At 41.8% G+C, this 14552-nt stretch overlaps 1 protein-coding gene and 1 long non-coding RNA gene across 11 annotated transcripts in view; one reads left to right on the top strand and one right to left on the bottom strand.

Moving 5' to 3' along the window:
- Nucleotides 1–6008, top strand: part of LOC129019441 (zinc finger protein 83-like) — a 44461-nt gene extending 38453 nt beyond the window's left edge. For 4 of the 9 annotated variants that reach the window (XM_063658339.1, XM_054461961.2, XM_054461963.2 and 1 more), the window contains exons 4-5: nucleotides 1304–1426; nucleotides 3339–6008. In XM_063658339.1, coding sequence (XP_063514409.1) covers nucleotides 1304–1426; nucleotides 3339–5143 — 1928 coding nt within the window. In that variant the 3' untranslated portion in view covers nucleotides 5144–6008. The remainder of the gene's footprint in view (nucleotides 1–1303; nucleotides 1427–3338) is intronic. The other 5 variants (XM_063658343.1, XM_063658342.1, XM_054461964.2 and 2 more) reach the window with 3 other exon arrangements.
- Nucleotides 1–14552, bottom strand: part of LOC129019457 (uncharacterized) — a 38046-nt gene that overhangs the window by 21386 nt on the left and 2108 nt on the right. The window lies entirely within an intron of this gene.

Raw genomic sequence — 14552 nt, 5'->3', positions numbered from 1 at the left:
GGAGTGCAGTGGCAGGATCTTGGCTCACTGCAACCTCTGCCTCCCAGGTTCAATTGATTCTCCTCCCTCGGTCTGCTAAGTAATTGTGACTACAAGCATGCACCACGATGCCCAGCTAATTTTTGCATTTATAGTAGAGACAGGGTTTCATCGTGTTGGCCAGGATATTCTTGATCTCTTGACTTTGTGATCTGCCTGCCTCAGTCTCCCAAAGTGCTGGGATTACAGGCGTGAGCCACCGTGCCCAGCCAAGGATGGAATATTACTATGCACTTTATTAAATCAGTTCTTTTCTACTAAGGTCAAAATTTTAACTGATGAACTATAATTATATTTTTTTGACATGGAGTCTTGCTCTGTCACTCAAGCTGGAGTACAATGGCATGATCTCTGCTCACTGCTATCTCCTCCTCCTGGGTTCAAGTGATTCTACTCTCTCAGCCTTTCCAATAGCTGGGATCACAGGTGCCAACCTCCATACCCAGCTAATTTTTGTATTTTTAGTAGAGACAGGGTTTCACCATGTTGGCCAGGCTGGGTTTGAACTCCTGACTTCAGGTGATCCACCTGCCTGGGCCTCCCAAAGTGTTGGGATTACAGGCATGAGCCACTGCTCCCGGCCTACTGTCACTTCTTAACATATTAATCTTTGTATTTCTGACCACCTCAATATCCACAGTACTCTCTCAGTCCCCATGCTACTCTCACTATGTAAGGAAAGACACTTGCTTATCCATAGGACAGCTTTCTCAGGACACAGCCTAAACCAATGTCTGCTCTGTATGATGGTTGACATACCATTGTCTATGAAGGATTACCAAGTGACATGGTTAGCAACACAACCCAGTTCTATGTAGCTCCCTTGAAATGATTTCTTTCATTACCAAGTGACATGGTTAGCAACACAACCCAGTTCTATGTAGCTCCCTTGAAATGATTTCTTTCCATGCATCTATTTGCTGTGTCGTGTTGTGTTGTGCAGGTTTGTTACGTAGGTATATGTGCCATGGTGGTTTGCTGCACCCATCAACTTGTTATCTAGGTTTTAAGCCCTGCATGCATTAGGTATTTTTCCCAATGTTCTCCCTCCCATTTCCCCCTACCCCCTGATAGGCCCTGCTGTATTTTGTTTCCCTCCCTGTGTCCATGTGTTCTAATTGTTCAACTCCCACTTATGAGTGAGAACATGCAGTGTTTGGTTTTCTGTTCCTGTGTTAGTTTGCTGAGAATTATGGCTTCCAGCTTCATCCATGTCCCTACAAAGGACATGATCTCATTCTCATTCTTTTTTTTTTTTTCCGAGTTGGAGTTTCTCTCTTGTTGCCCAAGCTGGAGTGCAATGGCACAATCTTGGCTCACCAGAACTTCTGCCTCCCGGGTTCAAGCGATTCTCCCACCTCAGCCTCTAAAGTAGCTGGAATTACAGGTATGTGCCACCATGCCCAGCTAATTTTGTATTTTTAGTAGAGACAGGGTTTCACCATGTTAATCAGGCTGGTCTCCAACTCCCGACCTCAGGTGATCTGCCCACCTCAGCCTCCCAAAGTGCTAGGATTACAGGTGTGAGCCACTGTGTCCTGCCTATCTCATTCTTTTTTATGGCTGCATAGTATTCCATGCAGTATATGTGCCACATTTTCTTTATCCAGTATATCCTTGATGGGCATTTGGGTTGGTTCTAAGTCTTTGCTATTGTGGTTCTAAGTCTTTGCTATTGTAAATATTGCTGCAAGAAACATACATGTACATGTGCCTCTATAGTACAATGATTTATAATCCTCTGGGTATATACCCAGCAATGGGATTGCCAGGTCAATACTGCATCCACTTTTAAGAACATGTCTGGGTCTGCAGCCCAAGATCAAATCCCATTGACCTCACTTACTTTCAGTGTAAATTGGTGGACCTACTCTATTTGAAAAGCAATAATTTACTCCAAGTTTCTTTTGGCAAGTTACTGTTGGTAGATGGCTAGGAATATCGCATAGTTTGTGTAAAGATGGAAAAGTTTATTTAAGAAAAGATTTGGCTGGATGCGGTGGCTCATGCCTGTAATCCCAGCACTTTGGGAGGCCGAGGTGGGTGGATCACCTAAGGTCAGGAGTTCGAGACCAGCCTGGCCAACATGGTGAAACCTCGTCTATATTAAAATACAAAAGCTAGCCGGGCATGGTGGCAGTCGCCTGTAATCCCAGCTACTCAGGAGGCTGAGGCAGGAGAATTGCCTGAACTCATGTGCCAGAGGTTGCAGTGAGCAGAGATCATGCCATTGCACTCCAGCCTGGGGCACAAGAGCGAGACTTCATCTCAAAAAAAAAAAAAAGATTTATCAGTCTCTGTCATGTTTATTAGATGGACCTTTTCATGTCTTAACCACCTCAGCCTGCCATAAGAAATACTGTAGACTGAGATGCTTACACCTTAAACTGCAGGAAATAATTTCTCATAAATCTGTAAGAAGTGAATTCCAAGATCAAAATGCATAAAAACACTTCCTGGGTGGTGCCTTCTTTCTATTTTACCCCAGTCTGCCTTTTTTTTTTTTTTTTTTGAGATGGAGTTTTGCTAATTTTTGTGTTTTTAGTAGAGACAGGGTTTAATCATGTTGGTCAGGCTGGTCTCGAACTCCTGACCTCAGATGATTCACTCACCGTGGCCTCTCAAGTTGCTGAGATTACAGGCATGAGCCACTGCACCTGGCCCCAGCCTGCTTCTTGCTATGTCTCATATGTCAGAGTGAGAGGAAGCAACTATTCTTATACAGGCACTAATCCTGTCCATGAGAGCTTCCTCCTCATGGCCTAATTGTTGCCCAATGTCCCCACTTCCAATAACATAATATTGGGGAATACGATCTTTTGGTCAGTGCAAACATTTAGACCATGGGTGCCTTTGTTGTGTTATATACCTTTTTATTTTTCAGTTTGCTCCAAAGAATGTTTTCTCTGACCTTAGTCAATAAATTTCCTAAGTAGAAAATTCTTTCAACTATTAGACAGCCATATGTTTTCCTTCTATTGCCATATGCTCAGGCTTCATGTTGGAAAAATTCTCCTTTTTGGGGAGCTAACCAAAATTTTTGCAAGTAAGTGGTTTGGCCATAGGTTTCTTTATACTAGGCTTTTCTGCAATTAGTTTGAATTATGTGCAGTCACCCTTTCTCTATTAGAAAATATCTGTTCCTTTTGTTTTCCAAAAAATTAAAAATCATGATTGGGAGTTTTGTAACTTTCTTTAACATAAGTATTACTCTTAGTGTACTATTACATATCTCAATAGGAGATCTTTATTAAATATCTGTAATTAATTGGAAACTGTGGGTTCCTTATATCTTGTAGGTATTTTTTCTAAATGTGAGATCAAGGAATTACCACCAAAAAAAGAGAGTAATACAGGAGAAATATTCCAGACAGTAATGCTGGAAAGACAGGAAAGCCACGACATACAAGATTTTTGCTTCAGAGAAACCCAGAAAAATGTACATGACTCTCAGTGTCAGTGGAAACATGATGAAAGACATTATAAACGAGTGTGTATGACCTATAAGGGAAGTCTCATTGGCAGAAGAGACACGCATGGTAGAAAGGATGATGCACAAAACAAGCCTATTAAAAATCAGCTTGGATTAAACTTGCAGTCACATCTACCAGAACTGCAGCTATTTCAAGCTGAAGGGAAAATATATAAATATGATCACATGGAAAAATCTGTCAACAGTAGTTCCTTAGATTCCCCACCCCAATGTATTTCTTCTACTGTCAAAACCCATATTTCTCATACATATGAATATAATTTCATGGATTCATTATTCACAAAAAAAGAGAAAGCAAATATTGGGACAGAACACTACAAATGTAATGAGTGTGGCAAGGCCTTTCATCAAGGCTTACATTTTACTATACGTCAAATAATCCATACTAAAGAGACGCAATTTACATGTGATGTATGTGGCAAGATCTTCAATAAAAAATCAAACCTTGCAAGTCATCGAAGAATTCATACTGGAGAGAAGCCATATAAATGTCATGAATGTGGCAAGGTCTTCAATAATATTTCACACCTTGCACAGCATCACAGGATTCATACTGGAGAGAAACCTTATAAATGTAATGAATGTGGCAAGGTCTTTAATCAAATTTCACAACTTGCACAACATCAAAGAATTCATACTGGAGAGAAACCTTATAAATGTAATGAATGTGGCAAGGTCTTCCATCAAATTTCACACCTTGCACAACATCGGACAATTCATACTGGAGAAAAACCTTACGAATGTAACAAATGTGGCAAGGTGTTCAGTCACAATTCCTACCTTGCACAACATCTGATCATTCACACTGGAGAGAAACCTTACAAATGTAATGTATGTGGAAAGGTCTTCAATCATATTTCACACCTTGCACAACATCGGAGAATTCACACTGGAGAGAAACCTTACAAATGTAATGTATGTGGAAAGGTCTTCAATCATATTTCACACCTTGCAAATCATCGGAGAATTCACACTGGAGAGAAACCTTACAAATGTAATGTATTTGGAAAGGTCTTCAATCATATTTCACACCTTGCACAACATCAGAGAATTCACACTGGAGAGAAACCTTACAAATGTAATGTATATGGAAAGGTCTTCAATCATATTTCACACCTTGCACAACATTGGAGAATTCACACTGGAGAGAAACCTTACAAATGTAATGTACGTGGAAAGGTCTTCAATCATATTTCACACCTTGCACATCATCGGAGAATTCACACTGGAGAGAAGCTTTACAAATGTAATGAATGTGGCAAGGTCTTCAGTCACAAGTCATCCCTAGCAAATCACTGGAAAATTCATACTGGAGAGAAACCTTACAAATGTAATGAATGCGGCAAGGTGTTCAGTCGCAATTCGTACCTTGGCCAACATGTGATAATTCATACTGGAGAGAAACCTTGTAAGTGTGATGAATGCGACAAAGTATTCAGTCAAAATTCCCATCTTGTACAACATCGCAGAGTTCATACTGGAGAGAAACCTTACAAATGTAATGAATGTGGCAAAGTCTTCAGTCAAAATTCATACCTTGCGTATCATCGGAGAATTCATACTGGAGAAAACCTTATAAATGTAATGAATGTGGGAAGGTCTTCAGTCTAAACTCATCCCTAGCACATCATCGGAAAATCCACACTGGAGAGAAACCTTACAAATGTAATGAATGTGGCAAAACTTTTAGTATGCATTCAAGCCTTACTAATCATCACGCGATCCATACTGGAGAGAAACCTTTCAAATGTAATGAACGTGGCAAACTCTTCCATGACAATTCATATCTTATACATCATCAGAGAATTCATGCCGGAGAGAAATCTAACAAATGTAATTAATGTGGCAGTGTGTTCAGTTAGCATTAAAGCCTTGCAAGACATACAATAATTTATACTGGAGAAAAACTTTGCAAGTATAATGAATGTAGCAGAACCTTTAGTTTTTGTTCAAGGCTTAATAACCGTTAGCTACACCATAGAGGACAGAAACTTTACTAACGTATTGAATGTGGCAAGGGCTTAAGGTAAAATCTGAGGTCAGGATTTTTCAAAGAATTCTTGCTGGTGAGAAACCTAACAAATGTAATGAATGTGACAAGGTCTTCTGGCACAATTCTCACATTGTACAATATTGCAAAAATTCATATTTGAGAGAAAAACAGAGAGTGGGAAACCATTATGACTTCAAACATTCATCAACATCAGAGAATCCATACTAAAGAGCATTTATAATAATTATATGTGATGGAGATTTTTCACAGGCCATAGTCTTACTAGGCATCAAAAACTTTTTTGATGAAACCATACAAATGTAACGTGCATGCTTAGGCTTTTACCCAGGCATCAAAACTGGAACATCACAGGGTTTATACTGCAGAGTAACTACACAAAGATAATGAATGTAATAAGCCTTTCAGTGTAATATTGATGATTTTGTTGTGAGAGATCTACTCAATAAAAACCAGGCAAATGTAGTGAATCTGGAAAGGGGTTACTAATCTAAGATGCATCCTCAGGGTTCATTAAACATTCATAGTGGAGGGCCAGACCCAGTGACTCATGGCTGTAATTCCAGAACTTTGGGAGACCGAGGCAGGTGGATCATGAGGTCAAGAGATTGAGACCACCCTGGCCCACCAACATAGTGAAATCCCATCTCTACTAAAAATTCAAAAATTAGCTGGGGGTGGTGGCACATGCCTGTAGTCCAAGCTGCTTGGGAAACTGAGGCAGGAGAGTTGCTTGAACCTGGCAGGCAGAGGTTGCAGTGAGCCGAGATCACACCACTGCACTCCAGCCTGGTCGACAGAGTGAGACTCTGTCTCAAAAAAAAAAAAAAAAGGTCAGAGTGGAGCCCGGGCCTGACCAACATGGAGAAACCCCGTCTCTACTAAAAATACAAAAATTACCCAGGTGTGGTAGTGCATGCCTGTAATCCCAGCTACTTGGGAGGCTGAGGCAGGAGAATCACTTGAACCTGGGAGGCGGCGGTTGCAGTGAGCCAAGGTCGTGCCACTGCACTTCAGCCTGGGCAACAGAGTGAGACTCCATCCCAAAAAATAAAATAAAAATTATAGTGGAACAAGCCCTTACAAATGTAATGATACGGTAAATTATTCACAAACTATAATCCATCTGAGAGCTCACAGGAAGTCTAATTCTTTTTTGTTTGTTTTTGAGATGGAGTCTCACTCTGTTGCCCAGACTGGGGTACAGTGGCGTGATCTCAGCTCACTGCAAGCTCTACCTCCCGGGTTCATGCCATTCTCCTGCCTCAGCCTCCCGAGTAGCTGGGATTACAGGCACCTGCCACCATGCCCAGCTAATTTTTTGTATTTTTAATAGAGATGGGGTTTCACCATGTTAGCCAGGATGGTCTTTATCTCCTGACCTCGTGATCCGCCCACCTTGGCCTCCCAGAGTGCTGGGATTACAGGCGTGAGCAACCACACCCGGCCAATAGGAAGTCTAATTCTCTACCATTCATCTTTTATATTACATTCTGCAGAATAATTACAATTCAAAATATGTTAAAAGTCATGACATATATCAAAGACTCACGGACATTTGGAAATGGCCAGTTACTTTCAGGTCATAAAATAATTTATTATATTATTGAAGGAGAAAGACTTCTTTACCAATGTTGACTTTCATGCTAACATTTGCAATGTTTTTATAATGTCTTTCTTAGTCATTTCATGATCTATAGGCAGGAATGGGAAACAATGGCCTACTTTATTAGGTGAAATCATTTCTCTCCATGTTCCTGTGAAACAGGGACACTGTCTTTTGAAATTAATTACTGGCTGAATATTGGCTAATCCCAGCACTTTGGGAGGCGGAGATGGGTGGATCACTTGAGGTCAGGAGTTCGAGACCAGCCTGGCCAGCATGGTGAAACCCCATCTTTACTAAAAATATAAAAATTAGCCAGACATTGTGGCTGGCACCTGTAATCCCAGCTACTCGGGGGACTGAGGCAGGAGAATTGCTTGAATCTGGGAGGCAGAGCTTGCAGTGAGCTGAGATCCTGCCACTGCACTCCAGCCTGGGTGACAGGCAAGACTCCATCTCAAAAAAAAAAAAAACAAAAAAACACACACACACACACACACAAAGAAAAGGAAACAGAACCAGACGGAGATTGTTGCCTATGTATGTGCTTCTGTGATGCTCCTCAAAAACCAGAATGGGCTGGGCATGGTGGCTCATGCCTGTAATCCCAACACTTTAGGAGGCCAAGGCAGGTATATCACCTGAGATTAGGAGTTTGTGACAAGCTTGGGCAACAAAGTGAAACCACATCTCTAATATAAAAATACAAAAACACACCAGGCGTGGTGATGCACGCTTGTAATCCCAGCTACAAGAGAGGCTAAGGCAGGAGAATCACTTGAACCCGTGAGGCAGAGGTTGCAGAGAGCCTAGATTGTGCCACTTCACTCCAGCCTGGATGAAAGAATGAGACTCTGTCTCAAAAAGAAAAAGGAAAAAAATGGCTGAATTAACATTTGTAAGGGGCTGAGGATAATGTAAAGCTGTGATATCAGTCATATTATTGCATACAGGGCATTCTTCACAGAGAGGGCCAGTGTGGAAGACAGGAAAGAAATGCTCTTCTAACCAATCATGAAATAGAGCAGTTCAAGACCTTAAGAGACTGCAGTTTTTATTGGAGGAGATTAATACGTTAATAGGAAGTGATTACATATACAGTAGAGGTAATGCAGGGAACATGTTAGCCACATCTCCATTGAATGACAGTAGCTGTAATGTAGCAAGATTGAGGAAAAATTGCACTTAATCTTGAACTTAAAAAGAGCAGTTACCGTGGTGATGGGGGAGGGGGGAGGGTAGCATTAGGAGATATACCTAATGCTAAATGATGAGTGAATGGGTGCAGCACACCAACATGGCACATGTATACACATGTAACAAACCTGCACATGGTACACATGTACCCTAAAACTTAAAGTATAATAATAAAAACAAAAAAAAGAGCAGTTACCACAGAGAAGAGGGATTTTTAGCTTTTTTTTTTTTTCTATTTGTAGAGATGGGGTTTCACTATGTGTCCCAGGCTGATTTTGAACTCCTGAGCGCAAATGATCCTTCTGCTTGGCCTCCCAAAAGTGCTAGGATTACAGGTGTGAGCCACTGTGCCTGGTCCAAAGTAGAGTTTAATTATTAAAAAAAAAAAAAAACCCACAATAGTAGGTCCTTGATTAGGAATCCTATTAAACTATTAGCATTACATTTTCTATTGTTTGTTTTTTGAGACAGTGTCTCACTCTGTCACCCAGGCTGGAGTGCAATGGAGTGATCATGGCTCACTGCAACCTCTGCCTCCCAGGCTCAGGCAATTCTCCTGCCTCAGCCTCCCTAGTATATGGGACTACAGGTGCACCACCACCATGCCCAGCTAATTTTTGTATTTTGGTAGAGATGGGGTTTCACTGTGTTGGCTAGGCTACATTTTCTATTGTTTTATTCAGAATGTATCACAGATCTCGTGTGTTAATAAAATTTAATTTTTTTATAACTATGAGTTAATTATGTTCCATCTACCTGCATAGCTTTATCTCAACTCTATAGGATCCTTCATGTCTAAACACAAACAATGCACCATCAGGTTGCTAAGGCTGAAGGATCTACAATTTTTTTTTTCTTAGATGGAGTCTTGCTTTGTTGCCATGGCTGGAGTGCAGTGGCATGATCTCAGCTCACTGCAAGCTCTGCCTCCCAGGTTCACACCATTCTCCTGCATCAGTCTCCTGAGTAGCTGGGACTACAGGTGTCCACCACCACGCCTGGCTAATTTTTTTGTATTTTGACAGAGACGGGGTTTCACTGTGTTAGCCAGGATGGTCTCTATCTCCTGAGCTCCTGATCCGCCTGCCTTGGCCTCCCAAATTGCTGGGATTACAGGCATAAGCCACCACACCCAGCCTACAATTTTTCTTATGATGGAATTAAACATCGTACAATTTGAGAACATACAATCACACCTTCCACTTCAGTTATCATCTCTGCAGTCGGCCTTAGGATACTTATACGAACATGATGAAAATCCCATAGCAGTGCAGTTTCACAGTCTGACAAACCTGCATCCCTATTGATAAGTGTGACTTGTATTCTTCTAAATGCCTTTCTCTTATGTCCCAAATGAACACATGGCATGCATTTTAATTTACATAAAGTAAAAATACATATATAGTAAGGATATAAAAAGTACCATGAGATAAAAGTAAATATGGGGAATACGAATAAAAATAACACAAAATTTAGCTGGGCAAGGTAGTGGCACGATTGTAATCTGCTACTTGGGAGGCTGAGGCAGGAGAATCGCTTGAACCCAGGAGGCGGAGGTTGCAGTGAGCAGAGATCACACTGCTACACTCTAGCCTGGGTGACATAGCGAGACTCTGTCTCAGCAAAAAAAAAATATATATATATATGTGTGTATACACATATATATATGTATATGTATATATATGTGTATATACATATATATGTATATGTATATATATATGTGTATATACACATATATGTATATGTATATATGTGTATATACACATATATATGTATATGTATATATATATATGTGTATATACATATATATATCTCCAGTTGCATCCATGTTATATTTATACCCAGCACTAGGCTTGCTGGATGATATGGCAGCTCAATGTTTAGTTTTTTAAATAGCTTATTTGCCTTATCTCTTTGCTTTCCCCCTGTTCCCACTAGCCAGACTCCTTTTCCCTAATTAGGACTCCACAGTAAATCCAAATATATTCTGAAGGCTATCTATGTTACAGGTTTTCTTACCACACCTGACAGAAAGAGAAAACAAAGAAAAGGTATAAAATAACTTATAGGGCCGGGTGCGGTGGCTCAAGCCTGTAATCCCAGCACTTTGGGAGGCCAAGGCAGGCAGATCACCAGGTCAGGAGTTAAAGACTAGACTGGCCAATATGGTAAAATCCCATCTCTACTAAAAATACAAAAAAAAAGTTAGCTGGGAGTAATGGCGCATGTCTGTAATCCCAGCTACTTGGGAGGCTGAGACAGAAGAATTGCTTGAACCCAGGAGAAGGAGGTTGCAGTGAGGCAAGATCGTGCTACTGCACTACAGCCTGGGTGACAGACTGAGACTCCGTCTCAAAAAAAGATAATAAAAATAATAAAAAATAACATACCATATAATTGGCCAGGTGTGGTGGCTCATGCCTGTAATCCCAGCACTTTGGGAGGCCGAGGCAGGCAGATCACTTGAGGACAGGAGTTCAAGACCAGCCTGGCCAACATAGCGAAATGCCGTTTCTACTAAAAATACAAAAATTAGCCAGGCATGGTGGCGCACACCTGTAATCCCAGCTACTCAGCAGGTTGAGGCAGGAAAATTGCTTGAACCTGGGAGGCGAAGGTTGCAGTGAGTCGAGATTGCACCACTGCACTCCAGCCTGGGTGACACAGTGAGATTGTCTCAAAAAACAACAACAACAAACAAACAAAAACCTTATAATTTGCAAATAAAAAGTATCTTTTCTAGTTACTTGCAGAATGCATGTAAAGTGAATTTAAAATTCTGCCATGATAAAAGTTTGTCTTATCAATTGGGTCACTCTTGCCATATCCAACTTATACAGGAGGTAAAAAGAAACTATTTAGGCAGATAGTAAGGGCAAAAACTCCTCTGCAGAGCTTCCCTTCTAACAAAAAGCTGCCCAAAATATCATTTTGTTCTAACAAAGAGCAGCCTGAAAAATCGATCTGCAAACATAGGTAAGCAAGCTGGAAGCTTACATGAGGGAAAGTCAGCAGCTGCACCAGTAGGAAAGGGGCTACCTTGGGGCTAGGCATGTCCACCATGGAAGCTCCATCTTTCCTTTTTTATTAGCATGAGTACAGTAAGAAAGAAATGGGCAACATGGCACACCTCAGGCAAAGAACCTGCATAATAAAAGATTGGCGAGGGGGCTGCCAGAAATTCATGCTGTATGCAAATGTCACATCTGGTCCTATGTAGATAAGACACTGCCTCCCCACCAGCTCTTCTATAAAACCCCTACATTTTACCAGGAATCTGCAAACCATTTTTCCAGGACCCCTCTCTGTAGCAGAGAGCTATTGACTTTCTTTCACCTATTAAACTTCCACTCTTAACTCCACTCTTGGGTGTCCACGTCCTTGATTTCTGTGGCCATGAGACAACGAACCTCATGTATTACCCAAGAAAATGAGGCTGCTTCATAACTAAACCAAAGTCAAGAGGACAGATGAAAAATGAACTCAGGACACAAACATTGCTTCAAGAATGTGATTCTCTGAAGTATGGCTGCTGAAATTTCCTGTTGTAACCAGAAACCCCTGAAACCAGCTTTTTGTTTTCTTTTTTTTTTTTTTTTTTTTTTGGACAGTCTTGCTCTGTCACCAGGCTAGAGTGAAGTAGCACAATCTCAGCTCAGTGCAACCCACGACTCCCTGGATCAAGCGATTCTCCAGCCTCAGCCTCTGAAGTAGGGGGGATTACAGGCACATGCCAAGATGCCCACTGATTTTTGTATTTTTAGTAGAGACAAGGATTCACCATGTTGGCCAGGATGGTCTCGAACTCCTGACCTTGTGATCTGCCCGCCTTGGCCTCCCAAGGCGCTGGGATTACAGGCATGAGCCACCGTGCCAGCCCAGATTTTTCTTATAGCTGCTAAAATAAATTACCTGGGACTTTAAAAATAGTTTGTGAACCAAGTATCTGAGACAAGCCTCAATCAGTTTAGAAAGTTTATCTTGCCAAGGTTAAGAGCATGCCCACGACGCAGGCTCAAGAGGTCCTAAGGTCATGTGCCCAATATGGTCTAGGTAGAGCTTACATTTTAGGGAGTCATGACATATCAATAAGTGTCAGATGTACATTGGTTAAGTCGGGAAAGGTGGAACAACTCAAAGCAGGGTCGGGGGGTGGATTCCAGGACATAGGTAAATAAGAGACAAATGGTTGCTTTCTTTTGAGTCTCTGATTAGCCTTTTGTACTTTGAGTAATTTTGTTCTCATATATTTTATTTTATTTTGAGATGAGATCTTGCTTTTTTGCCAGATACTCAGGAGGCTGAGATAGGAGAATCATCTCAACCTGGGAAACAGAAGTTGTGGTGAGCCGAGATCACGCCATTGCACTCCAAGGTGCGGTTGGGGAGAAATCCACAAATTTTGGTGATCAGAACTGAGGCATTCTGTGCTCAGTGGCACGAGAGAGTAGGAAAAACACTTTTTTTGTTGTTATTTCTTTTTTTTTGGTGGTGGTGGGACAGAGTCTCGCTTTGTCACCCAGGCTAAAGTGCAGAGTCAGAATCTCAGCTCACTGCAAAGTCCACCTCCCGGGTTCAAGAGATTCTTCTGCCTCAGTCTCCTGAGTAGCTGGGATTACAGGAACCCACCACCATGCCCGGCTACTTTTGGTATTTTTAGTAGAGACGGAGTTTCACCATGTTGGCCAGGCTGGTCTCAAACTCCCGACCTCAAGTGATCTGCCCTCCTCAGCCTCTCAAAATGATGGGATCACAGGCATGAGCCACAGTGCATGGCCTTTTTTCCTACTTCAAATAGGCAAGCCAACTATTTGAACAAGCAGAGAAGGCTCCGTGCAGTATCCCGCACCCCAGTTGCAAAGGAGGAGCAGCCCAGGTTTTCCAGTCTCTTGATTAGGTGTTCCAAGTACAGGAAATGGGATGGAACCAGCTAGGTCAAGGGGTAGGTGTATGGAGGCCTGAGATCTGATCTATAGGGACAGAGAATGGAGCATCAGATGGAATCAAGTACAGAAGGAGAGACCACAGGGGACAGAGACCCCTTTGCCACAGCCCTCCCTGTGCCAGAGTCAAGAAACCAACGAGGTTACGGAAGCCAGATGACAGGGTGTTGCCCATCAGGATAAAGACTTTGCCTTCACCTCTGAGCTGCAGCATCACTAGAGGACAAAAAAATCAAACTACTACACATCTAAAGAGCAGAGAGGCCTGGTGTGGTGGCTCACACTTGTAATTTCAGCACTTTGGGAGGCTGAGGTGGGCAAAACACCTGAGGTCAGGAGTTCAAAACCAGCCTGGCCAACATGGTGCAAGCCTGTCTCTACTAAAAATGCAGAAATTAGTCTGTTGTGGTGGTGATGCATGCCTGTAGTTCCAACTACTTGGGAGGCTGAGGCAGGAGAATCACTTGAACCCAGGTGGCAGAGGTCGTCGTGAGATATTGTGCCACTGCACTCCAGTCTGGGCAAGACAGTGAGACGCTGTCTCAAAAAATAAAATAAAATAAAATAAAATAAATAACAGAGACATAAGAGGGGGCAAAGAAAGATGTCCACTCAGAGATCTCAGGATTTAAACTTTTCTTTTCCTGCAGAATTCTCCCACTTGCAAAGAGATTTGAAGGTGGAGCTTCCACTCTGCCCATCTGAGCTCTTATCTGCGTTTACACCCGTAATACATTCCCACCCATCTGGATTTTTTTTTATTTTCACTTCACTCTCCACAGTCCAGGGCTCCTTCCCTTGCTCCAACATGGAGATAACAGGTCAGAAAGACTCCTGCTTATAAAAAAAAAAAAAAAAAGGAAGATAACATGATGGAGCTTTTCTAGAGCCGCAGTCCTATGTTTTAGTAAGAAAGAAAACATTACAGATGGATCTAGGAAAATATTTCACAAATTCCTCCACTGACTGCCTCCTTCTGAATGCTTAGGGAGAATAGTAATCTGTAATATGTGGACATCGAGCTCTCTTCCAAGAACTACTGAATCAAAAACACAAGAGTAGCAAACAAGGAAACGGATATCTTTTTGGTTTTTTTTTAGACGGAATTTTGCTCTTGTTGCCTAAGGTGGAGTGCAATGGTGCAATCTCAACTCACCGCAACCTCCGCCTCCTGGGTTCAAGTGACTTCTCTTGCCTCAGCTTCTCGAGTAGCTGGGATTACATTCATGCCCCATCACCCCTGGCTAATTTTGTATTTTTAGT

This window comes from Pongo pygmaeus, chromosome 20, assembly GCF_028885625.2.
Source record: "Pongo pygmaeus isolate AG05252 chromosome 20, NHGRI_mPonPyg2-v2.0_pri, whole genome shotgun sequence".
NCBI lineage: Eukaryota > Metazoa > Chordata > Mammalia > Primates > Hominidae > Pongo > Pongo pygmaeus.
This window is presented reverse-complemented; position numbering and strand designations above follow the sequence as displayed.